This window comes from Camelus dromedarius, chromosome 5 (genome assembly GCF_036321535.1).
Source record: "Camelus dromedarius isolate mCamDro1 chromosome 5, mCamDro1.pat, whole genome shotgun sequence".
Lineage (NCBI taxonomy): Eukaryota > Metazoa > Chordata > Mammalia > Artiodactyla > Camelidae > Camelus > Camelus dromedarius.
The window spans coordinates 21162050-21188603 of NC_087440.1; the positions used below are offsets into that span (position 1 = coordinate 21162050).

General features: G+C 42.4%; 1 protein-coding gene across 9 annotated transcripts in view; it reads right to left on the minus strand.

Annotated features, from left to right (window-relative positions):
- CAPN3 (calpain 3) overlaps positions 1-26554 on the minus strand; it is a 43233-nt gene that overhangs the window by 15531 nt on the left and 1148 nt on the right. For 5 of the 9 annotated variants that reach the window (XM_064485690.1, XM_064485693.1, XM_064485691.1 and 2 more), the window contains exons 2-6: positions 5225-5294; positions 3676-3794; positions 2028-2161; positions 1146-1314; positions 163-306 (exon numbers count right to left, since the gene is read on the minus strand). The exons of 1 other annotated variant lie outside the window; for it this stretch is intronic. In XM_064485690.1, the coding sequence (XP_064341760.1) occupies positions 163-306; positions 1146-1314; positions 2028-2161; positions 3676-3794; positions 5225-5294 (636 nt within the window). The remainder of the gene's footprint in view (positions 1-162; positions 307-1145; positions 1315-2027; positions 2162-3675; positions 3795-5224; positions 5295-26554) is intronic. 3 more of the 9 variants (XM_064485692.1, XM_010994971.3, XM_064485699.1) reach the window with 1 other exon arrangement.

Below are 26554 nucleotides of genomic sequence, written 5' to 3' on the forward strand. Positions count from 1 at the left end.
CTCGGAGCAGGCAAGTTATTCGAGCCCAGAGCCTTGGGAGGCCCCAGGAGGAGTGTGTGCGTGACGCACTGGCTGCTGAGGGGAGTCTGACACCACCCACAGTGGGGCCGGGTCATGCAGGCGGGAGGGATGGTCAGTCCTGATCATCGGAGGGGTACACACCCGGGTCGGTCTGTCATCTGAGCCTCTGGGAAGGAGGTCTGAGTCACTGAGCCGCGAGTTATCCATATTCCTCACCATCCGTGCAATCAACTCCCCCATATTCATCCCAGAGGGAGAGGTTCCATAGGTCATGTTTGTGCCATCCTGAGGCCCGATGGGGAGGGTAGGGGATAGTCCAGGAGAGGGAGAAAGAGCAAACAAGGGAGGGTGATAGAAAGGGCAGGCGACAGAAGGAAGGGAACAGACAAAGGAAAAGAGGAGAAATAAATAGAGCATGAATGGAGAAAAGATAGAGAATAGTGATGCAGAAAGAAAACATTCCTCTATGGGTGCTCTATGCTAGCTGACTTTCCCAAGCTTTCCTGTCTCCTGAGTGGACAAGGAGAAGGAGGGACAGGAATTCGGCTTGGGAAATCCTTCCTCAGCAGTGGAAATCGCTAAGACTAATCATTATACATTGAGCAGCCACCAGGGAAGGTGTGTCTGCCATCCCCTTACCCTTGGCTCTGGTCTCAGTCCACACCACTTTGTTGCACTGAGAGGGGGCCTGCAGGCTGAGTTGCTCTCAGGTTACAGCACAAAGCCCATGTCCCAAGTTGGGGATACGACCAAAGCTCAATGCTTGGGAGGCTTTCCTAGGGTACTGGTGGGCTCAGGTCCATAGCCAAGTATGTGGCCAACTTAATAGGGGCATGCTGGGACTGAGAAACACCGGCCACAGAGGCCTGTACTGACGTAGGCCTTTGGACCTATTCCCACCAAAATTCCAGGGCTTGGAATGTCCTTTTCCAGTGTCTTTATCAGAACTCTCCAGAAACTACTCCCTTGAGAAATTCCCAATTTTTAAAGTTGAGAGCCAGTTCCTGCTTCCTAAAACAAAACATCCACCCTGTCCCAGAGGAAAGTCCTATGCTGCTATTCATGGAGTAAGGCTTCCCAGTAGTTGGCAGCTCCCTGGCCCGCTCCCCCCACCCCAGACTTACATCAATGGAGCAGCCCATGAGGGAGCCCCTCTCGATGGCTTTCTTCATGATCTTGTACATGTCTCTGGGAGCATCCCTGATTTCAAAATACTCTGTCACTCCTCCTGTGAAGTCCTCCATGGCCTCTGTAGTGTTCCCACCTTTCAGGGCTTCATATGAACCATGGAGCCTTGGAGAGAGGATGAAGACCACTCTGGGGTCACAGGGTCCCAGGAAACATGACCCAGGTACCACTGTTACCAGAACTTTACTCTTGGGTCCTGTGATGTTCTCTTATCAATTCTCCAGTAACTCTGGAAGCTATTGGAACAGGCGCCATGATTCCCTTTCTTCACAATGGAGAAACTGAGCTCCAGAGGCTAAGTGACCAGCCAAGGACACAGAGAGGAGAAACACTGGGACTGGAGCCCAGCTAGTCCCACTTCCTGATAGTTCGCTTTCCACTATACTCTGAAGCTGATGTGGGGCCTCGTTAAAGCCATTAATTAGCTGGGGTGAAGCTTCTGAGTTGAGAGACTACATAGCTTTATTAATATATTGTGAGCTCATGAGGTTGAGCCAAGCAAGACTCTGGGATCTGGGCTCCAGAGACGTAATGCTCAGATCCAGGACTTGCAGTGCCACCATGAAGGCAGGATTAAAGAGATAACTTCTGGAAGCCAAAGCTAAAGATGTCCTACACACTTTATTTTTACTTTTAGTGGTTTTAGTGAGAGTCATTGCTGCCTGGACCTGATCTTCTCTGACTTTGCAGCACAGTTGAACACACACACACACACACACACACACACACGCCTCCTCTCACAAGTGAAACCTTGGCTGGGTTTTGCAGTCCACCTCCTGGCCTCTAGCCCTGCCTCACACTCTAAAGTGCTGCCTTACTTAGCATAAGCCTTCTCCAGCAGAGCACTCCAGAACTCATTGCGGTGGTTGGATTTGGTGAAAACCAGTTGATTGTTGTAAGTTGGCAGGCAGTCATCAATAACCACGTCCACCCAGTCTCCGTAGCGCCAGAACTGCACAGAAGTGTCAAGCACAGAGTCACATCCTCAGATTACCATTGGGAAATGTGTCCCTACCCCACAGTCCTTAGAATTCTCTGATCCCAAAGCCGTCCCATTTCTTCGGCTCTGCATCTTGGTGCTTGTTCATATTATTCTGGGTTTGGGGTGTGTGAGTCTTTCTCTAACTGAACTATGAGCTCCTTGAAGGCAGGAAGTAAGTTAAAAACCACCTTGTCTCTTCCACACAGTCCAGCTCAGTATGGGGGTTGTAGGTGCTCCGTGCTTATCTGAGGCCTTGAGATTTTCCTTCTCCTGCTCAGTAGGTCTGGGGTGGGGCTTAGGTGTCAATATTTTTAGGTGTCTCAGCTGATTCTAATGTGCAGTCAGGGTTGAGAACTACTGGTCTATGTGAAGACAATGTATGATTTGTGTATTTCTTGATGACAAACAAGGTAGAAGTTGCTGTTGAAGAAGAAAGTCTGACATGGAAGAGGAGTGTGGCCCAGAATACACTCTGGCTGTAGCAGGAACACTGTCCAATAGTCTCATCTCTGGACAATGTTCTTTTCTGAACAAGTCAGTTTGACTGAAGAAAACCAAATGTAGTTTAATTCCCTTCTAATGACATTTTCTCCCCTATGGACAAGACGGCAAACATTTGTCTGGTCTTTGTGTTTATGGTCCTTTGATGTCAGACCTTTTAAATATAAGAGGGAAGCTAATGGCTAGGTGGCATAGGGAGGAAACAGCATTTAGAGTCCAGCTGCCTTGCCCGTGCTCAGACGGCAGCAGGACGCTGGTCCTGAACCTGCAGGGACCTTTTCTGAGTCTTGGGATACAAGATCAACTGACAATTTGGGTCAGTCCCAGGACATTCGGAGCCTTCAGGGATGTAGACAGGTTGATGCCTCAGAACCCCTGCTAGGTGCCCACATAGGAAGCTCACTTCAGTTCTGGGCTAGCACGGGGTTTGGCTCTTTGCCAGGACAATTTGGATCCAGAAAGTTCCCAATGGCTGAATTGATTCTGGAACCAAAAGACTCATTTCTGGTTCAAATCAGAAACCTGGCCCCCAGATTAACCAGACTTTTCTTCCAAAGCCTAGAAAGGGTGAGTGATAGACTTGGTACAGACCTGTGTTAAAGGGACACGGGTAAACAGGGGCTGCAGTCGTGGACGGGATTTCCTTTACAATCTAAAGGTCCAGTGTCTTAGGGACTTACTTGAGAAGGGCTGCTGGTAACAACATGGCAGCCAGCCAGCTAGAGAGGCAAAAATAGACCACGGGCTGGCAAACAGGATATCTTCCTGCCTTTCTTGGGCCTAGCGGAAGGTGTGGGGGTTTGGCAGGAGGAAGAGATAAACAACTGCTTCCTCACTGGCTTGAGGCCTAAGGGGGTCCCTGCCCACAGCCATGGCCAGATGGGCGGGTGGAACCTTTCCTAGAGCCACTGGGAAGTCAAGGCTGGGAGACAGTGGTGGGTGGACGGCAGCTGGCCCTCTTAACTCCATTCCCATGACCTCACCTGGAAGTGAAAGATCCCTGCGTAGTTTTCGGTGAAGCTCTGATCATGGGGTATGACTCGGAAAAGCAGGCGCTTATTCAGGGTCAGGCAAGCGATGGCTGCGAGAAACCAGCAGTCCCCTGCAGACAAACACGTGGCAGAGGTCACAGGAAGGCCTGCACCTCCAGGGAAGGAGACCCCCTCCCCACCAGCTGCTCTGCTTCTCTGGAGAAGGGGGCTCACTGTCCTACTTTCAGGCCTGACCTTAGAGAGGTGTCAGCCCAGGGAAGGAGCTTGATGGCAGTCCCTGGACCATGTGATCAACAGGGGAACTGACTCCCTCGTGACAGGTTTTCTGAGGGCTGTAGGTAATTCCTCCATCTGCAGTATAAGCTCACTTCCTTTCTGGACCTCAGTGGAGGTGGAGCAGTAGGTGATCATAATTGGGTCATTCTTTTTAATGCCTGTAGGAAGTCTGCCTGCCCCATACCTTTGCAATGTGAGTGCATTTCCCCTCCTGACCTTGGCGGATACTGAGCATCTGAGAGTCATCAGTCCAGCCGATTTGCATTGTAAGGAAAGCAGGTAAGTAGTTGGAGGTGACACTTTGCTGTGTGTGTGTGTATGTGTGACTGCCTAAGGGGCAGGCCTAGAACATTAACAGAGCACAGGCTAAGTTATGCAAGGCTTTTGTTGTCCTGTGTGGGATATGATAGCATCTTAGAGACTGCAGAGGGGAGGCTGAGAGTTGCCACCGTCCCCTCCCTCCCTCCCCTCCCCGAAGTAGCCAGCCTCTCCTCTGAAACACAGTGTTGGTTAGAAGGCCCAGATAATCAGTTTGCCAGGGCTCCGCAGGAACTCAGATATCCAAAGCCCCCTCAGCCTCTCCTTCTGGGGCCAAATTAGCCAAATTCCTTTTCCCTCAAGTTTTAAATTGTGTCTGGTGATGTTCTCTTCAACATTATTTCACAGAACTTTCCTGCTGTCCACACTAAAGATAATGCTTCCCAAACAAGAGGCTGAGAGAGAGAAAGGTCTAATGTAGCAGCCAAGCTAACTAACCAGACAGAAAATTGGATACTCATCCACGTGGCAAATGTCATCTTTATTGAAAGACCATTTAATCTGGAGCTATCCTGGGGCAATTTAAACAAGGGTTCAAGTTACAAAAGCACTTTTGTGAGCATATAGATTCCACGTGCCCGAGGGACACGCGTGGTACAGTTTCAGACCCGTCTTTAAAGGAAGGTGGGTACAGTTAAAGCAGGGCTTTTGTCTTGCTGAGTGTGGTGTGTATGTGTCCTGGAGACTCTGGAGAGGAGGCTGTGGAATGAGACATAGCTCCTGTGACACAAGGCAAAGAACTAATGAGAAAGGTGAGAGGGACAGAAATTAAATGAAGCAATTACCAGCACTTGGGTATGTGAGTATAAAGTAATATTTATCAACCCCCCCTCAAATTCCTTAAAAGCAAAATCAGATTATTGTCCCTTTATTTCCTGTTAAGGGATGACACTTTTTAATCACCCTTTGATTGTTTGGCTAGATATGACCCGAAGGAAATTCCTACCTAGATCTCCTTGACAGATGTCAGTCCTGTTGGCTCCACCAATGATAAATCGGGGATTCTCGCAAATTTCCTGTGAACCAAAAGGGAAATGATAATAGTAGTAGTAGTAGCTACTATTTACTGAGGTCCATTATGTAGTACCGGCATCGCGTATCAGGAGTTTTACAGACACGACTCATGTAAGCCTCCAAAGACAGCCTGTGAATTGGGTACTGCTGTGTTATTTTTCAGATAAGGACGCCAAGGCTCAGAGAGGTTAAGAAACTTGCCCAAGGACACACTGCTAGTAAGTGGGAGAAACCAGATGCAGGCTTCCCTTTCCCATTGTTCCGCACTCCTCTCTCATGCTAACATACTGTCTGAGTACGGATGCATCTTGAGAGTTAGGGCAGTATCATTACTGTCACAACTTTGGCAAAGGGACAATAGAAAACATGGCTCTTGCTTTTTTTTCTATGCCTGGAAAAGTGGTGCATGAGGGAAAATAAGGATCTTTCTCCTCAGGATGTGGTAACACATATTTAGTATCAGCTATGTCCCAGGGGCCACAGGACCTGAGAGCTGGGGAGAGCCGAGAGTAAGTTGGGTGTGGGCCTCAAAGTCCTCCCCAGCTGCTGGAGGTGCATTCCTTCATTCAGCCTAACCCAGTGTGACACCCCTGGCCTTAGCAGTTTCCCAGTCCAGGTGCTACCAACTATGTGCATCCCAACACAGGCCAACAGAGGGTGCTCTTGTTTTTGTTTGGATTTGTCATGCTTTGTTTTTTAACTTTCTGACTTTTGAAATAATTGTAGATTCTGTGTTTTGGTTTTAACACCCGAATGTTGCAGCTTCAAGAAGTCTTGCTCTCCCTGTGACACAGCCCTCTCTCTTTCCCTGTGTTACCCCCTACTCCCTCACAACAGGACAACACACTCAAGCGAGCTGAAGCTTCCCGCAGTCAGGGATCTATCCCTCCTGCCCGATGGAAAGCCCTGCTTAGACCACACCACACACACCTCCCCTCTGAAACTCTTAAGCAGTGGAAGGATAAACCCAAAACAATGATTTTTAAAAAGGTTGCCTATGGGGAGAGGGAAGAATTAAGGGGGTGAAAATAGGGATGGAAGTAAAACTCTGACCATAACTGTTTGAAAATAGTTTTGACTTGGGAAGCATGTAAATTTTACAGAATTAAAAGCCAAAATTAAAGAAAAGACAGTTTAAAAAGTCAATCTGAAAAAGCTGAAAGCAAACTGAAGAAAAGGAACCTAACTGCTTATTAAATTGATGGCATGACCACATAAAATAAAATGAATTATTTCAAGTGACATAAAATATAAAAAATGGGCTGTTTATTCCTTTTGGGATATATCCTAAGGTCAAAAACCAAAACCATAAAGAAATATGAATCATAATAAATAAAAATATTATTATTTCAAAACTTTGACATGTAGGATAAAATAAATAAGAGCTTGCATTAATGTCATTAGGAACAGGATATTTTTAGTGTAAAAGAAAATATGTAAAATTATAAAATTGAGTAACTTAAGTAACAACCCTGTAATGTTAAAGCTGAATTGGGTATATAACTCAAGATTTCTTTGTCTGTCTAAGAAAAACTTCCTATCTCTCCACACTAAAGCAAAGCAAAACAAAAAAACTAAAAGCAGTAAAAATCTAGTAGTAAAGAGAATGTCAATGTCCAGGATGTGGTCTTTAAAAACTATTTCCCACTAAGAAAATATAAACCTTTCATTATGCCAGACAAGACTCCTTCTTCCTAAAAAACGAAGAAACCAATTAAGGTATAGTTGACATATGTTATTTTTGTTTCCCCAGTGTTTTGCCTCCTGAGAATACATTATCCCTTCTTCTGGCATCACAGTTCAGTTTTCACCTGGGGAGCAACCCCATTGTCAGCTCCTGCTGTTCTGTGGGCTTCCCTTCCCTCCAGCTCCAGATGGTGATTAGGGGCAATCAGAGTGAGAGGGATTGGTTCAGGGATGGGCACATGACCAAATCTGGGCCAGTGAGATATGGGCCAAGATTTTTACTGTAACTATTGGGAAAAAAGTACACTCTTCTGCCGGAGTCACTTTGCTGGTAGACTGTCAGCCTGAAGCTGCCATCTTTGCCCCTTTGTGAAATTAGCCTGCTTGAGAATAAAGACAGCTCAGAAGAAGCAGATGGGGGAGTGGGTGGAGAGGACGGAGGTGATGGATGGATGGATAGATAGACAGACAAACAGACAATATTAGGGGCTGGGTCTTGATGACATGGTTTGTGGCCTGGATTCAGTGCTTCTAAACCCAACCATCACCTTTGAACATTCAAGTTAATACGTTATATGAGCTTTTCTTTGGCTTAAGCTAGTAGTCTGCTACGTGCCAGCTGAGACATTTGACTACTGAATGTTTGGCCCCTGTTATAAGAACTATGTTATAAAGTGACTCAAATACTAGAATTTTAGCTACAATTTTTAGTTGTCACAGGTGTAGCTTCCTCTCCTTCTGTCTGTAGGTTCAGAAGGACTTCTCATCCCCACACTTGTGACCAATTCCAGGGATGTCTACAGGAAGGGCAGCAGCAACTGCACTGATCTCTTCCATCTGTCTGGTGGTCCAGGTATTTGAATGGAGTTACATTTTTTGCGGTAGTAGAGATCCCCCAAGATACCACATTTACTTTCAATACTACCTCAGCTAAATTCACAACACATTAATTGAGTTTCCAAGTACGTACAGGGCTGGGGGATTTAAAGATATAATAAAAATAGGAAATCATCCCTGCCTGCCCTCCTGGACACCCCCAGCCTAGAGACCCTCAATTGTTTGTCCTCATGAGAGATACCTGTTTGGCGAGGGCCAGTTACCAAGCTTGTTGAGGGTTAATTCATAAAACAGCCCTGATTTGCCCAGATACCTCCTCCCGACCACCTACGTTTCCCTCTTTCTTTACTTATAAACACAGCTTAAGTGTCCCCTGGAGTGCCTGAGACCTGTTTTTGTTGATTAAGATCAACAAAAGGTAAATGGTCCTGGCTCTGTTATTTTAGATTGGGGACCTAAGACGTCTGGTTACTCCTTCATAATTTAGCTATAATTTAGCATGGAGACTGGATCTGAAAATAATGGATTCCTAGCACTTAGCAACAGATGACCATTTCCTCTGTTTTTGAGTGCTATGGTTTGCACAATGTCTCCAAACTCTTTTTTTTTTTTTTTTTTTTTGGTATACGATCATCATTAAAATATTTTGAACATGCAACTCTGGGTAAGTATTCTTACCAGTTTTAAATAAGGTGTGTGTATATTATCCTAACATATAATGTATTATAAGATAAACAAAAACATCTATTTAAAAGGGTGGACTAAAGTAGACACATGTAGGGGACTTCAGTTTCAGCTCCAACATGTAAAGAGCCTGGAAGTCATCACTCCTGTCCTTACCACAAGAAAAAGCTGAACAAACTGAAAACCAATGACTTAGCTTGGGCCCATCAGAGAACCAAGGTTGCAGGGCAACCTACCACCCTGAAATACAGACACAAGTGATTCCAGAGAGTTACAGCCAAGATCTGCTTATCTGGAACAGAAGCTGCCTTGGCCAGAAACTGGAAGGAAAACTTAAATGGTAATTTTGATGAATTTCTAGAAGCTCAGTTGGGATTAGCACAAAAGTGATAAACTTCTAGAGGCCATAGCCTTGGGAGGGAGGATCCCCCATCCTTTTATGGCTTTTACCTCCAAATTCCACCAGGTTCTCATGGTGAAGATCCAAGAAAGATCCCCCTGTGACGGGGTTGGGGGGCGGGGTGGGGAGACTTGCAGAGTCTTACCTATGTTGGGGAAGGGCATTACTCACACTCTGGCTCGCTCCAGCCTTTCTCATCTAAGGAGAAATGCTACACCAACAGAGAAACATGTGTGAAGGTCACAGCCCAGAGAGAAAGGCCCATTAAAAGACAGAGCTTTAATCAATAGATTATAGAACTTGTCCCCTCCACTACTTACCACCACCACAACAGGGCTCCAGTGTAAAAATAGTGACTTACAGATGGAAGAGCGGCAAGATGCAAACTCTAATGAGGGGTATTTAGGAAGGCCCAAAGTCAAGATAGGAGATGAAACAAAGATACTAAAGGAATTTGAAGACTCTGGCACCTGCAGTACAACTCCTGGCCAGCTAACACAAATCCTTATGACAAAGGCTTATTTATCTCAGTTCTTAGTACCCAAAACAATATGTTTGACTTTCAGCAAAAAAAAATTACAAGAGATGTCAAAAGGCAAGAAGTAGCCTGAAGAGGTAAAGCAAGCATCAGAACTAGATTCAGATATGACATAGATGTTGGAATTATCAGGCAGGGAATTTAAAATAACTATGATTGGTATGTCCAAGGGTCTAATGGAAAAAGTAGGCAACATTCAAGAAAAGATGGGTAATATAAGCAGAGAGATGGAAACTCAAAAGAATCAAAAGGAAATGATAGAAATGAAAAACACTATAATGTATTTGATGGGCTCATCAGTAGACTAGACATGGACAAGGAAAAAAATTAATGAGATTGAAGATGAGACAATAAGAATTTTCCAAAGTGAAATATAAAGAGAAAAATATAACAACAACAACAGAACAGAGAAGAACATCCAAGAACTATGGGGTAATTTCAAAAGGTTCAACACATGCATAATTAGAGTACTGGAGGAAAAAAAGAACACAGCAGAAGAAATATTTGAAGTAACAATGTCCAAGAACTTTCCAAAATTAATGACATATACCAAATCACATATCCAGGAAGCTCAAAGAACATCAAGCAGTATAAATGCCAGCAAAATAAAACAAAAACAAAACAACACTTAGACATATTATATTCAAACTGCAGATAACCAAATATAAAGAAAAAATCTTGAAAGAAGCCAAGAGGGGGAGAATACCTTTTCTCTAGAGGAACAAGGACTAGAATTACAGCAGACTTCTCTTCAGAAACCATGCAAGCAAGGAAGACTGGACTGAAATTTTTAAATCGATGAAAGAGAAAACCCATCAACCTAACATTCTCTATGCAGAGCAATTATCTTTCAAAACTAAAGGAGAAATAAAGACTTTCTCAGACAAATAAAACCACAGGGAATTAATGGCCAGCAGACTTGCCTTGCAGAGAATGTTAAAAGAAGTTCTTCAGGAAGAAGGAAAATATTATAGATCAGAATCCTGGCACTACATAAAGGAAAGGAGATCATCAGAGAAGGAATAAATAAAGGTAAAATAAAATTTTTATTTTTCTTATTCTTAATCTGAAGATAACTTTGTTTAAAGTAATAAAATAATAACAATATGTTGAGTAATTATAGCATACAGATAAATGAAATGAATGACAGCAATGTCATGAGGGAAGGAAGAGAGGAACTGGGAATTTTCTGTGATAAGGTATGTGATATTTGGAGGTGAAATTAGATTAGTTGTAAATGTATACTGGGAACACTAGTATAATCATTGACTTTTTAAAAAAGAAAGATAGTTGATATATTTGAGAGGAGATAAACGGTATCATATAGAATACTCACTTAAAACCAGAGAAGGCAGGAAAGGGAGGAGAGGAGAGACAAAATTGCAACAAATACAAAACAGTTACAAACATAGTAGACATAACCCAACCCATATAATAATCATTTAAATGTGAATGGAGCCTAAATACATTAATTAAAAGATAGAGATTGTGAGAATAGATTTTTTAAAAAGACCTAACTATATGTTGTCTGCAAGAAAATAACTTTAAATGTAAAGACTCAGATAGCTAGAGAAGGATATATACCATGCTAACACTCATCAAAAGAAAGCTGGAGTAGCTGTCATAATTTCAGACAAAGCCAACTTCATAACAAGGAAAACTGTCAGAGATAAAGAGATGCATTACACAATGATAAAGGAATCCTTTCCTAAAAGTACAGTCCTAAATGTGGATGCACCCATCAACAGAATGTCAAAAGAGTGAGGCAAAAAGTGATATATCTGAAAGGAAAAACAGAAAATCTTATATTATAGTTGGAAACTTTAACACCCCTCTTTCAGTAATTATATATCAAGCAGACAGAAAATCAGTAAGGATATAGTTGACCTGAATGGCACTATAAATCAACTTGATCTAATTAACATTTATAGAATACTCCATCCAATGATAACAGAATACACATTCTGCTCTCAAGGTCACATGGAAGAGTCACTAAGACAAATCACATTCTGGGTCATAAAACACACCTCAACAAATTTAAAAGAATAGAAAACATACAAAGTATGTTTTCAGACTATGGTGGAACAAAACTAGAAATCAGTAACAACAAGATAACTGGAAAAATCCCACGTTGTTTGGAAATTAAACAACACACTTCTAAATACCACATTGGTCAAAGAAGGAATTTCAAGAGAAGTTTAAAAATACTTTGAACTAAATGAAAATGAAACTATAATATCAAAATTTGTGGGATGCAGTGAAAACAGTACTTAAAGGGAAATTTATAGCATTAAGTGCATATATTAGAAAGGAAAAAAGACCTGATAGCAATACCAACATTCTACCTCAGAACACTAGAGAAAGAAGAAAAATTTAAGCCCAAAGCAAGTAGAAAAAAGAAATAATAAGAAACAAGATCAGAATCAATGAAATTAAAAACAGCAAAACAGAGAAAATCAATAAAACCAAAAACTAGTTTTTTTGAAAAGGTCAATAAAATTAATAAACCTCTAGCCATGCTAACCAAGAAAAAAAGTGAGAAGATACAGATTACCAACATCAAAAATGAAGACGACATCACCACTGTTGATTCCAAGGACATTAGAAGAATGATAAAGGAAGACTACATATAGCTCTATGCTCACAGATTTGATAACTTAGATAAAATGGACTAATTTCTTGAAAGACACAAACTACAAACTACCAAAAGCGACACAATGAGAAATAGATTATCTGAATATGGCTACACCTATTAAGAAATTTAATCAATAATTAATAACCCTCCAAAAAGGACAGCATCAGATCCAGATGATTTTACTGGTGAATAATACCAAACATTCAACGAAGAAATGATTCCAGTTCTCTGTAATATCATCCAGAAGAACGGAAGCAGAGAAAACACTTTTTAACTCATTCTGTGAGGCCAGCATCACCCTAATACTCAAACCAGAAAAAGACATTGTAAAGGAAAACTGTAGACCAATATATCTCTTATGAAAACAGACACCAAATCCTCAAAAAAAATTAGCAACTCAGAAACAATGTATAAATGAAAGAACTACGGCTATCTTCATATTTAACGTTGAGAAACTAGAAGCCTTCCCCTAAGATCAGGAACAAGTCAAAATATCTCCTCTTACCACTCTTATTGGACATCATGCTGAAAGTTCTAGCTAATGCAATAAAACAAGAAAAGGAAATAAAATGTTTAGGGATTGGAGAGGAAGAAATAAACTGTCTTCATTCACAGATAACACAATTGTCTGTATAGAAAACCCTAAACAAACAACAACAAGAAAAAAAAACTTTCTGGAACTAATAAGCAAGGATAACATAGTTGCAACATAGAAGGTGAGTAAATCAAAGTCAGTTGCTTTTTGATATACCAGCAATAAACAACTGGAATTTGGGGGGAAAAATCCGTTTACAATAACACACATGGAGACCTACTTTGGTATAAGTCAGTATGAACTCATGTTTTATTTACTATAGATACAGGTAGTTACATACAGAAGTATTTATAGATATGTCTGGGGTGAGCCCTGGGAATCTGCATTTTAAGCTGGCTTCCCAGGTAAGTCTGATGCAGGTAGTCCAAAGACCCCACTGAGAGAAGCACAGAGCAGCTGAGCACAGCTGAAACAAATGTGCCCCTCAGTTGCAGGGCAGTAAGGTATCCTTGAGCAGACTTCCGCCCCCCTGTAAGGAGTGTGGCTGGTCAGCATAAACGTTTTTGTTTAAACAAAAGTGACACGTCACTAATGAGCCAGCCTTAGGCAAAAAGTCCAGAAGGCAAGTCTGCAGCCTCCTGGAGCAGTTTCCTAACTGTTCACCACCTTCCACGGAACTCTCCTGGAAGCGGTGAGCCTTGGTCCTCCTAACCGCTCCACTCTCCCACTCCCAAAATACCCGCTCTCAAGAAGAGACGTGATAGTCAACTATTCCTTACTATTTTACTATGAATTTAAGTCAGTGCGTTAGCTCTCTTAAAAATGTTTACAGTCTCAGGGATCTGTAAAGTATTACATTATTTCTAGTTCAGGAACAGAAAATAACAGCTCCAGTTCCAGGAGGAAGCAAGGAGGTATTTGGGGGGCACATGGGGAGGAAAATGTTGATAAGCTACTTGCTCAGAGCCTCAGGCTCTGGACCCCTTGGCCTCCTGTCCCAGGAGCTGTCCCCTGAAGCCCCCTCCCATCCCTACCTTTGGCCTTTTCCATGTGATGGCCTTCATCTTGGTTTTCTGGCTCAGCTCGTGGGAGCCCAGGGACTGAACACCTGCTGGGAACACACAGTCTTCAAAGAGGCACTTCTGAGCCAGGCACCGTTGTCTGAGCACAACAAAATCCTGCGCCTCATACTTGAGGGGCTGTGTGGCACTGCCCTCTCCGTTTCTCCGGTCCCTCTCCCGGATGACGCGGTCACAGAAGAACCCTGGCAGCAGGTAGGGCATGGTGACCGCTCAGGGAGCGGGGCTGGGCCTTGGCTGAGGCCGCTCTCCTGCCGCGCCCTCGGCCCAGGCCTAATCCTCCGTGAATGGGCCAGCGCCTATATAGCTCCTCCACCCTCAGCGGCGCGATGCAAATGAACACAGCCCAGAGAAAGGCCCTGGTCAGAGTCAGCAGCTTTGGCTGGAGGCCCCTGAGCCCACGGTCAAGGGGCAACATCATGCCAGTCAGAGAGGGAGCCAAGGGGAGCGGAGAGCCAGCGACAGCCCCAGGACAGGCCACAAGGCCTGCAGACCTTCAGGCTACCTCCATCAGCCTTGCTGGGATTCTTTCTTTAAAAAGAGAAAATATGGTTACAGAGAGGCTTGCTCTGCCTCAGCAAAAGGCATTTATGCCTTTAACACTGGCGGCCAATGGGATATAGCATGGGGCCTTCGAAACATGCTGTATACACTAATCCTATACAGGCTGCTGAATGCATAGGAGGAATCTGCTCCAGGCCATTGTCTGAGGTTAATGAAGCCTTCATTCTCCTGATGTCCCTGCCCCATCCCCCCAAAGACCTTGACTGGCCATTTTAGGGACTGTCTAATCTCTGAGAGGGACCCAGAGGGAAGTAGCTGGACCAAGTGCAAGTCCCTGTTATAGTGGGTCCCAGTGGCGGTGAACAGACATGCATGGTTGCAAGTTCGGGACCTGTGAGGCAGAGGATGCGCTGGGTGGGGAAGGAGGATAAATGTGTGTCAGAATTATATTCACAAGAAAGCTCAGCTTTTTCAAAGTTTCACCATACTTAAACAGACAACTCGAATGTAAGTGCAGGGAGCTGACGCAGGTGGAAATCAGGTCTGGCAGCCTGCCCACTGGGAGGATGCCGTCTCCCTGTTCACTCTTGTCGGTCTTCGTCTGCTCCATGCTTCTCAAAGGGTGGCCTTTGGATTACCTGCATCAGAATCACCTGGGATGCCAGTTTAGAATGCAGATTCCCAAGGCTCATCCCAGATTTAAGGATTTAAATACCCTTGGTAGGGGTCTGGGACTCTGCAATTTACACAAGCACACCAGGACAGTCTGTGTTCACTGATACTTGATGTTAGCATTACAGGGTACTATAATAGCTCAAAATAATTTTTGAGGTCAGTGCTTTTAAGACATAATTTTTAATCAGTTTATACATGAACACAGTTGTAAAAAAAAAAATCCAACAAGACGAAAGTTATCTAGAGGAATAGCAGTCTCTTTCCCTGAAAATCCCTCTCCTCAGAGACAGCCACTTTATAAAAAAAAATTTTTTTTTGCGGGGAGAGGTAACTAGGTTTATTAATTAATTAATTAGTTAAATTTTTTTTTGATGGAGGTACTGGGGATTGAACCCAAGACCTTGTGCATGCTAAGCATGTACTCTATCACCAAGCTATACCCTCCTGCCAAGACAGCCACTTTTAATTCTTTTTGCTCTTTCTTCTGGTATTTATCTCTATATTTCTAAATGACATGCTTATATTATTAATTTTTAATTTATTGTTTTTAGAAAGTATCAATAGAATTCCTACTCTGGAGAATGAGACTGGCTTCTTGCATGATGCTGTCTGCCCACCATCTTCCCAAAGTAGTTCTGTCATAAATTTTAGAAAAATTGAAATTCAATATTTCCTCTAGTATATTTAGGTAAGTATTGTTCACTTCTTAGCTAAATATGGTATGCTGTGTTTCATTTCCTTTCTGTCTAAATGTTTCTTTTCTTTTATTCTTTATAATTCCTTTGTTTTTCTATGTGTCTATCAATGAATGCTTTTTCTCAGCAGTAGTTTTTATAAATATGTAGACAACCTGGCAGTTCTACTGCCCCCCACCCCCCACCCTGGGTCCCTCTTTGCAGCCTCCTTCTCCCCTGCAGACCAGACCAACTGTGCTCCAGGTCTGAAGCAGTGGCCTGGGGCTGACTGCCCTTCTCCTGGGTGGAATTCTGTTTCCAGAATTCTTTGGCTTACTCTTTGATTTTATTGGCACACAACTTGCAGCTTCCTAGAATGGGTGGATGGGAGGTAAACCACCTGAGTCCTTCCTTGTCTAACTCTATCTCTTTTCTACTTTTGCTAGGTTTTTAAAGTCGAAAACCAGTTTCTTTCAGAAGTTTTAAGGCATTGTTTCATTGCTCCTCACATCTGGTATTAAGAAGTATGATGCAGTTTTGATGAACTTTCCTTTCTATGTGACCTATCTCTTCCCTCTGAAAACTTTTAGGGTTTGTCTCCCCCTCTCTCTCTCCCCAGAAACCCCTCACCCCAATTCCAAAAACCACATTTGTGTGCCTTGGTATGAGTTTGTTTATTTTTTAAATTCTTTGTGCTGAGCACTCAGTGAGAGATTTTTGTCTTAGTTCTGGGCTATTCTTCTACTCTTATTTCTTTTACATTTCTCTCTCAGTTATTTTCTTCCTTCCTTTCTCTTTCTCTCTCCTTCCTTCCCCTTAGTTTTATATTTTAACCCTGTTATTGAAATGTTAATTTACAGCTATCCCAGTTTTTTAAATTGAAGTATAGTCAATTTACAATGTGGTGTTAATTTCTGACATGTAGCATAGTGATTCAGTTATACACACACACATATATATTCCTTTTCGTATTCTTTTTCATCAGCTATCCCAGTTTTCTAGATTTTTATTATGAAAAATTCCAAACTTATAGAAGAGTTTAAAGAATGGACACCCATATAGCCTACATCTAGACTGAACAGTTGTTAACATTTTGCTGTCTTTGTTTTATCTAGCTATATATGTGTATATAGAGCTTGGTTTTTGGCTGAACCATTTGAAAGAGTGTTGTAGGTATCATGAGACTTTACACCTAAATACTTAGGAGTTTCCTTGGGCTACACAAGGCATCTCCTACGGACAAGAACAATCTCCTACTGACCATAGTACCACTATCACTAAGAAAATTAACTATTACTCTCTAATATTATTCAAGATCCAAATCCATATGCTAATTTTTGGGTTCTTTCCCCACATGTCTTTTATAGCTGCTTTTACAGCTGCTTTTACTTTTTGAACCAGAATCCAATTAATGTTCACACATTGAAACTTAATAATTCAGTAATTGGATTAGGTGGTGTTGAAGTGAGAATTAGTGAACTGGAAGCTAGATCAGAAAACACCACTTGGAATACCACACAGAGAATCAAACAGATGGGAACATTTTTTAAAAGGGGGACAAAAGAGGCTAAGATCTATGTGGAATAGACCAAGGTAAGTTCAGCATATATTTAATTGGAGGTATAGAAGAAGATAATAGAAAATATGGGGAGAATTAACATTTTAAGAGATTTTCTACAATTGATCAATGACTCCAGTCCTCAGATTCAAGATCCCAGTGAATCCTAAGCAGGAAAAATATAAGGAAATATATGTTTAGACACAACATAGTGATACTGCAGAATACCCTAGACAGAGAGAAGATCTTAAAAGCAGTCAGAGAGAAAAGGCAGATAGTCTCTTAAGGGATACTAATTAGAATGTCGGCTGATTTCAACAGCAATGTAAGCCAGAGGGCAGTACTGAGAATCAACCTAGGTCTAATTACTCATGAAAGCTACTTTAAGAGTGATAGCAAATTTCATACAAATAAAAATTGAAAATGCTTACTACAAATAGACCCCCCACTAAAGGAACTTATAAACAATGCACTTTAGGAAAAAGTAAAATTATTCTAGAACGAAAATTCTAAGTCTCAAGAGGAACAGTAAACAAAGAAATTAGAAAATGTGTGTAAATCTAAGCAAATATTGAAAAATTATAATATTTTCTAATTTTTAAGTTTGAAAAATAAAGATAGAGCTAAAATTCTGAACAACAATAGCATATTAGGAGTATTTCAAGTGCTCTAGGATCCTCATTATTTGTGAGAAAAATAATGCTATTGATCAATTTCAGGCTTTGTCAAGATAAATATGTATGTTAACAATTCAGGGCAACCACTGAAAAACTAGAGATAGTAACTTCCAAACTAGTAGAAAGGAAAAAAAAAATAGAGAAAGCACTTTTTAATCAAAATTTGGGGGGGATTAGATTTATATACTTATTTGTTTATTTAAATGGAGGTAGTGGGGATTGAACCCAGGACGTCATGCATGCTAAGCATGCACTCTACCACTGAGCTATACCTCCCCCTCTCTTTTTAATCACATTTTTTAAAGGACATAAAGAGGAGAATAGGAACATTTCAAAAGCAATACAATCAGAAAAGTTGTGGTTAAGCTGATAGACATAAACCCAAAGTATATCAGTGCTCATAATCAATGTAAATAGACTAAAATCTCCAGTTAAAAGATGAAAGTTTACAGATTGGCTTTTAAAAAAAGCTTTTATAAATGGTTTATAAGAAACACACCCGAGACATCAGGACATAGAAATGTTGGAAGTAAAAGAATAAAAAAAGTATATATCAAGCAAAAACTTGTCCCCCAAACTGTTGTACCCACATTAATATCCAAGATGATTGACTTTAGACGGGGAAAAAAAAAGCTTTTTTTTAAGAGATGAAGGTATTCACTAAAAATTCCTAGAAGAATAAATATTACCACTGACTCAAGAAGAAAAACAATTTCAAATGATTCCATGATTATTTAGGCATTTGCATCAATAAATAAAAATCCTCCCTAAAAAAAAACACTGGCAAAATTCTACCAAGTATTTAAGAAATACTGTTTTCATCTTACACAATCTATTTTACAGAATAGAAGAAAGAACTTTCCCTACTCATTTTAGGAGGCTAATCATAACCTTGATACCAAAATGGGACAGCACCAGAAAGGGAAATAATGTCAGTCTCACTAATGATCATACATGCAAAAACCTAAATAAAGGATTTGTAAACCAAAATTCAGTGGTATATAAAAAGACAATACATTCTAAGTTTATTTTAGTCTAAAAATGCAAGGGGTCAATATTGGAAAACTCTTAATGTGATTTTGTATGTTAACTCTTTAAAGAAGGAAAATCACATGATTTCCTCAATAAATACAGAAAAAATATTTGATAAAGTTCAACAACAATTTATGATTTAAAAGAAACTTAGCAAAGAAGGAGTAGAGGGAACTTTCTTAATGATAAGTTGTTTCTACAAATAAATCTGTAGAAAATCTATTCAGCAGTTAAACATTAAGAATATTCCCTTTAAAACTGGGAGCCCGACGAAGATGCCTCCTACCTCTTTAATTATTAAAGTTATGCTAGAGGGGTTACCTAGTAGAATAAACCAAGAATTAGGCTGCTGAATACAGTTGTGTGTAACGTACTGGACAGCCCTGCCATTATTTGCAAGTAACTTAACCATCTGTACAGAAACATAGACTCAATAGACAAATAACTTGGGATTAACAATCAAATTATTAGAATTACTAACAGTTTAGTATATATACTGGATATAAGAGAAAAAGTCAAAATGTGCATTTATGTCTGAGAAATGGAGTTCAATTTTAAGAAAGATGCCATTTATAAAAATAACAACAACAACAAAAGATGCCTAGGAATAAATCTGACAAAGGATGTTCAAAACCTTTATCAAGAAAAAAAATTTTTAAAGTTAATTAACAGATACTAAAGAAAACCTGTTTAAACGGAGAGACATCCCTTCTTTGTGGATAGGAAGACTCACTAATGTCAAGGCATGCGTTCTTCCCCTATTGATTCAATGAAATCCCGGTAGAAATCCCAACAGGATTTTTTGGTGAAACGTAACACCCTGTTTCTGACACTTAAATGGAAAGGCAAGTAGCCAAATATATCTAAAACAATACTGAAGAAGAAAAAGTTGGGAGGACTTGATTTACTGTTCAAGTTGAAAAAGACAAATGACTCACTAGAAAAATGAGCAAAAGACATTAACAGGTATTTTATGGACAGCAAGATAACAAATGATCAAGAAATACATGAATTATGAAAAGATGCTCTGCCTTATTCACCAAGTGCATCTTCCCATACATTTCTTGGCTACTTCTGGCCCTGCCCCTCCTGTTTTCGGCATTATGCTGCTGAGTTATTTCAGCTTGTTCCCCATGATGTCTAGACTTCTGTCCCTGTCATGACCTTCCGGAGGAGCTGCTGTCTTGTGGGATATAATGGGAGACAGTCCTAAAAGTTGTTTATAGAATTGTCACTTCCACCAAAACTTATGCTCCCCTACCCCCACTCTAGGATGGCCCTGTCATGATTCTCTGGGGAGTAGAGAAGGGCTGGCTCTCAATTGGATACCTCATGTTGCCTTTCAATTATCATCATCACTATTTATTGACTCATTGTGCTAAGCAAGTCATATACAGTATCTAATTTAATCCTTACAATTCTATGAAAGTAGGAATTTTCATTTTCTTTTCACAGGTGAGGAAACCCAGGAGACCCAGGAGCAGTCAGTAACTTGTCTGATGTCACATTGGTAAGAGGTGAAGCTGGGATTTGAATCAAGTTTCGTTTCGTTTCCTTCCTTCTTTCCTCCCTCCCTCTCTTCCTCCCTCCCTCTCTTCCTCTTTCTTTTTCTTTCTCTCTTTCTTTTTCTTTCTCTCTTTCTCTCTTTCTTTCTTTTTCTTTCTTTCTTTCTCTCTCTCTTTCTTTCTTTCTTTCTTTCTTTCTTTCTTTCTTTCTTTCTTTCTTTCTTTCTTTCTTTCTTTCTTTCTTTCTTTCTTTCTTTCTTTCTTTCGAGGTAATTAGGTTTATTCATTTATTTATTTTTAGAGGAGGTACTGGGGATTAAACTCAGAGCCTTAGTGCATGCTAAGCATGCTCTCTACCACTTGAGCTATACCCTCCCACCCTGAATCAAGTTTCTTTGACTTTAAAACCTGTGCACTTCATCACTGTTATGCTCCTGTCTTCTGCTCCTTATCATGAATAGTAATTGCTCCCGTACCTTGAGCACCTACTAGCACTGTGGATACTAGCTCCAAACAGACATGTGATGAGATTATCATTGTCCGCATTATAGAAGAGAAACTCGAAACTTGGAAAGTTTGTGTGACTTACAAGGGGCAGAGCCAGGGTTCAGACCAAGTCTGGTTCTAAATCCAGCTCTCCTAACCCCTCTGCACCATGCCCCCAGTTCTTCCTCTTTGTAACTAGCCCAGTGATCCCACTTCTATCAAAACTGTCTGACAGAAGATGACACTGAGACAGATTAGCAGACCTCCTCCAAGCTGGGTTCACTGGAATGATACCATCCCTGAAGAAACGGCACAGTGACTGGGCCCTAGGCCCGGGAGCAGAGGGCTCACTGTGCACAGCCACGGGGTCTCGGTAGCTCTGCCCCCTCCCTCTCATCTCACACGGCAATGGAGTAACTTCTATTTTGTGCCAACCTAGGATTTCTTCTTTTCAGAATTAACACAGGTCAGGTTACCCCCTGGTTGGGAAGTTACACAGGGTAGAGTGTTAAATATAGAGGCGGTGGGCACATGGAAGAGTCGTCAGAGCAAGAGACCTCTGGTTGTCACCACAGGTTGTCAGAAAGCTTCCTACTTCAGAGTGCTGATGTAAGGGCCAAGCCCTGGGTCCTGGGAAGTCAGTGGTCAGCTGTCCTCCACATTTCATTCCTTTTCTTTAACTCCAGTTCTGACTAAAAGGAACCAAGCTCCTTAAAGAAATGATTCGTTCCAGGCCTAGAGCAAGAAATGTGTAATATGAGCCTGGGACTTTTTGTCGTGGCCAGAAAACAAGGAAGCTACTGAGAATTAATGGGGTCATGTAAAACTATTCAGGCAGCTTGTAGGAGGCTCCGGTTGTCCAAAGATGGGACAATTTGAACATCAAAGAGAATAATGACTGCAGTGGATTAAAATATGTTGCAATGCTTCCCACTAATCACACTGTTAATAGGGTGTTATTTCAAGCTGTGATACTTAAGAATAGAGAGAACGTAGGAAGACAGTCAGTTCTCCTTATTCATGGTGGTTATGTTCTAAAAAGTCACTGTGAACTCTGAATTGGTGAATACTGAGCCATTGCACCTGGAGGAAATTCAGCATTAGATTCCTGTGAGTCTCTGGTCACAATATTTTCATCAACCCATCAATGCACAGGCTTATTTTGTGTGTTTCTGTTTAAAGACACATTATTTAATATATACTATTAGTTAACATTGAACTCACAGCACCATAACTCATGCCCAAATGAAGCTTATCTAGCACATGTATTTTCTCCCTAAGGCACATCACAGCCGTCCTGCACTTAGGACCACTAGACAGCACTTCAGCATGTGGGGGACATTTTAAACAGAGAAATCACCAACAAGTGCAGAATGTGAAAAAGCGTGACACCAAACAGACTATGAGAGGACACGTTTAATGGCCTGAGAGCTGAAACCAGAAGGCAGGGGGTCACCTTGTCTGACTTCAGCTGGGACGTGCACGTAGGGCAACTCAAAGTTTTCACTGCCCTGCACGTTCCTGCAGCTGAGCGGAGAGGAGAGGCACTATGGATATTGATTTAGGGGTTACAAATAAATTTCAGTGAGTATGTGAATTCACAAATACAGAATCCACAAGTCCTGAGGATCGACTGTACATGGATCGCAGCACTGGTATTCCCAGCCCTGGGAAAAAAATCACAGCTATTGGGTAAAGGTAGAAGAGTTTTATGACTATTAGATCTGAAGCAACTAAAGGAAGGATGGGCATTCTTCATGAGTAGGGAGAATTACTGTATAGAGGAAATCGGCCGACTCTGTTTCACTATCTTCTGGATCAGAGCTGGATATAATGTGCTAAAATTGTGGCTGGAAGAGTTCTGGCTAGAAATAAGGATCAACTTTCAGACTGTGAATGGTATGAACTGCAGGTTAATGAAGGAGATGGGGCATCCGCTTCCCCTTCAAAACCTTAACATCAGGAAAGAAGCCCATCTACCTGGCATGGTGGAAAGTAGTAGTTCCCAAACATTTACAACCCTATGATTTATAAGGAGCTTTTCTAGCAGTTTTTATACTGCTATATAGTATATAATCTACATATATATTCCTGGTGTTCTGCAGGTGTATAATAAACTTCTGAAAGTTCAGATGGTGATTATTTAAACCTGAAGTTTGGATGAAAATGGTAAAGCAAGTGTCAGCTTCTCTTAAGCAGAACACTGAAGCCTCGTGGTGTTTTGGAGATCTTGAACCCCTGCTTCACAGCCTCTGAGAGGGCAGGGCCTCCTTGCCCCCCCTCCCGGCAGTTTACTTTTTTTCTGCTTCTCTCTTTCCCCATGCCTGTGCTTTCTTTCCACATTCTGACTTCCGGCTGCGCTGGCTCAGTCCGGCCTGTGTAAATCAAGACAATAACTTCCGCCCTTTACCGAGAAAAGTTACACACTTGCCTCCGGCCTTTCACAAGTTCATCAGTAAAGATGTCTTTGGGGGTCAGGTCAGGGGAAAGGGTGACACTGGCGTGTGTGGCCTCCTGCCCTGTGGCTCCCCCCACCCCCCTTTGGTTTCTGTTCTAGCTCTCCTTCCTCTTGTAAGTAAATCAGTAATTGTTTTTCTTTTCTCCTGCCTAGAAAACCATGTCCAGCCCCCTTTCTGTAATTACAAGACTCTTCCTAATTTTTCCTTATGCGTTTCCTCTTGAAGAGACAAGCCGAAGCTTCAGCCATGCTAAGGACTCACATGTAAGCACATTTAGATAAATAAGTGTAAAATATCAAAGAGAATTCTGTAGTGGTAACAAGACCTAACCTGAAGAACGTAATGGCTTATTTTATTTTTGAATTTTCTTGGTGTGACAGCTTGGGACAAGGGAGAGATTAATTCTGCCTGGATGGTGGGGACTTGAGAAGCGGCAGGAGAACAGGTCACACAGACAGCAGCAAAGCCCGGTTGGTGGGGTCGGATCCAGGCTGACAGGCAGCCCGGGAAAAAGAGTCCAAGATGTCACATGTATTGTCCATACATCTAATCTTGGCTTCTAAACCCCAGAATTAGATAGATTTCATTGTTAGGAGAGAGGGTTCTAAAGCCAGTTTGCCCGGGTTCCATTCCCAGCTCCACCCTTTACAAACTGAGAGATCTGAGCAAGGTATTTATCCTCTGGAGACTCAGTTTTCTCATTTGTAAAGTGGGGACAATTACAGTACTTACCTACCACGGTTGTTGTAAAGATTAAATGAGTTAATATATGGAAGCACTTAGAATAGTTACTGTCACGTGGTGAGTTCTCAGTCAGGATTAGCTGTTCTCATTACTATCAGCCAGTAGTAGTGGCAGGTGGCCCAGGACCTCTGCAGGACTCCCCACAGGGACCTGCCTCTGGAAAACTTGCCACAAGGAGGAGCAGGTCGTTTGTTCCCATGAGGAAAAAGGAAGGAAAGGGTTGGGCTTTGCAGGTCAGGTTCTCTTTACAAACCCTGCCCTCCCCGGGGGGAAGGGAGAGGCTAGGAATGTTGTGCAACTGCAGCCCCCACCACGTGGAATGAAACACATGTTCCCCCTACACCTGTCCCCAGCAATACTGGGCAAGAGTCATCAGTCTCCCAGAAGACTTGTTCTAGAGCCGTTCTTTTCTGCACAGGGGTCTGTCATCAAGAAAATTTGGCTTAACGATTGGGAAGTAGTGCATGGTTTGCTTTCAGATCCTAGAAATAGGTGATCTAAATAAAAGCTAGCGGAATCAGATTGTTTGGCTTGGAGACTCAATGCGTGATGCCCCCTGTTAGAGGAGGAAAGGCAGTGAGGCCGCTCGGGTTCATGGGTGAGAAGGGGTCACAGGAGGCACCGGCTCTCCTTTTAAGAGGCAAAGGTTGAACGTGCAACCTGTTAACGTCACTAGAATCGTAGCTGGCCAAATGATGGAGGGGATACTTCTCCCTTTATCACCATCATCATCACCACCTGATTGTGAAGAAAAATTCAGCTTGGTTTTCAGTGATGCTGTGCCTTCGATAGTAAAAGCATGAAGCGCCTCTCATGGGACATAATCCCATTTTCAGACTGTCCAGGCCTAACAAAGGTCACTACATCTGTGGAGTGCATGGAAGACTCATGTCTCCAAGAAGTGCTTTACACTCCAGGAAGTTCTGTCATCATTGCTATTTTTCGATTTCATTCAACGTGCTGGGTGAGGCAAGTAAGTCACGTGCCCTTTCTGGACCTTAATCTCATCATCTGTGTGTGAAGGGGCTGGACCACATCTCTGAGAGATTCTAACTCTGACCATCTCTAATTCTGTATTCTACTTTATGCTAATGAACTCAGCAGGCAGGGGTTCGCTAGTCTTAACCCCAGAGGAAACAGAGACATTTTAGCCAAGAGTGGGCTCTGCTATCTGGACCTTTAGTGACTGTAGAGAATCTAGGGTTTGGGTGGCAATGGTGGTGGGAGCGCGATTTGGGACAGCCCACCTGGTGCCCCTCATGTCACACTGACACCAGCAGTGTAAGTTTCAACAACCGAGAGCCTAGAGCATAACAGGCCCTTAGAACGTCTTTATTAATGCGCAGCTCTAGCTTTTAAGACCAAAATCCACCGGCGATTTCACTAAAAGCATGATTTGTAAATGTTTTGGTCTTTTTCTCTGCAGTGCTATTAGAAAAGACTTTCTGGAACTCCCAGCCTTGGAGTGCAGGGCTGTCCTCTCCCAGTGGTCAGCCCCTCCGATGTGGGACTTCATCCACCACCAGCAGCTGAGTGCCTACTGTGGGCCTGGCGCTTTGCTGGGTGAGGGGGTCCAGAGATGAGCAGGAATGCTCCCTGCTCTCAGCAGGCGGGAGCATATGTGGGGGGGCTTGCAGGAAGTGACACCTGAGCAGAGTTTTGCAGTGAGGGTAAGGAAGAGCAAATCAGGTGGAAACAAGAAGGGCATGGCAGGCAGAGCACGAGCACAGGCTGCGAGGCCCAAGACGATGGAACGAGAGAGCAGCTGAAGGTGTCGGGGTGAGGGGGCGACAGACAGGGAGGCCGGGGCCAGCTGGAGAGGGGCCTATAGCCCAGGTAAGGCGTGTGGACTTATCTGAAGGCATGGGGGGGGGGCGGGGGAGAACTGTGTCGCTTAAGATATTTCATCAGGGAAGTGAGGTGTGCTCCTCTGAACTCTGGCAGCAGGGCAGTGACTGAGTTGGAGAATGAAGTTCTTTCCCATCCTCTCCTCTAAACCGAGGGCCCTCAGGATAGTCCTGACAGAGCCGACAGGAGAGGAGAGGAGCTCTTGTGGAACACACAGGGTGAGAACAGGGCTGTTGGATAGTTCATCTCAATTAAAAAGAAAAACATGGCTAACGAATAGCACTGGGCCTCAGTTTAACCTGATTAAGCTAATGAATAGCCCTGGGGAGAAAATGGTTTCCTCAGGACGGTTTCTCTCCTTGCCTTCTGATCCCGTACCGCCCTGATCGTGGTCTCCTGACAGTGCCACTCTTGTTCAAAGCCTGTCTTCCCCTCAGGACTCGAGGCTCCAGAAGAGCAAGCACTTTTGTTTTTCTTATTTATGCTGTTTCCTCAATTGCTTTCCTGGTTTCTGGCTCTAGTAGGTGTTCAATAAATATTTCTTGAATTAAGAACAAGAGTTGTCTTGGAGGTATGATGAAAGAACAGAGCCAGGGGAATACGACTTTCTTCCTGGTCGATCACTGTAAACGGAACCCAGAGGCTGGAAGAGTTACGAAAAGAGAAAAGGCTTTAATGCGGGCTGTCATGCGCACCCTGGATAGAC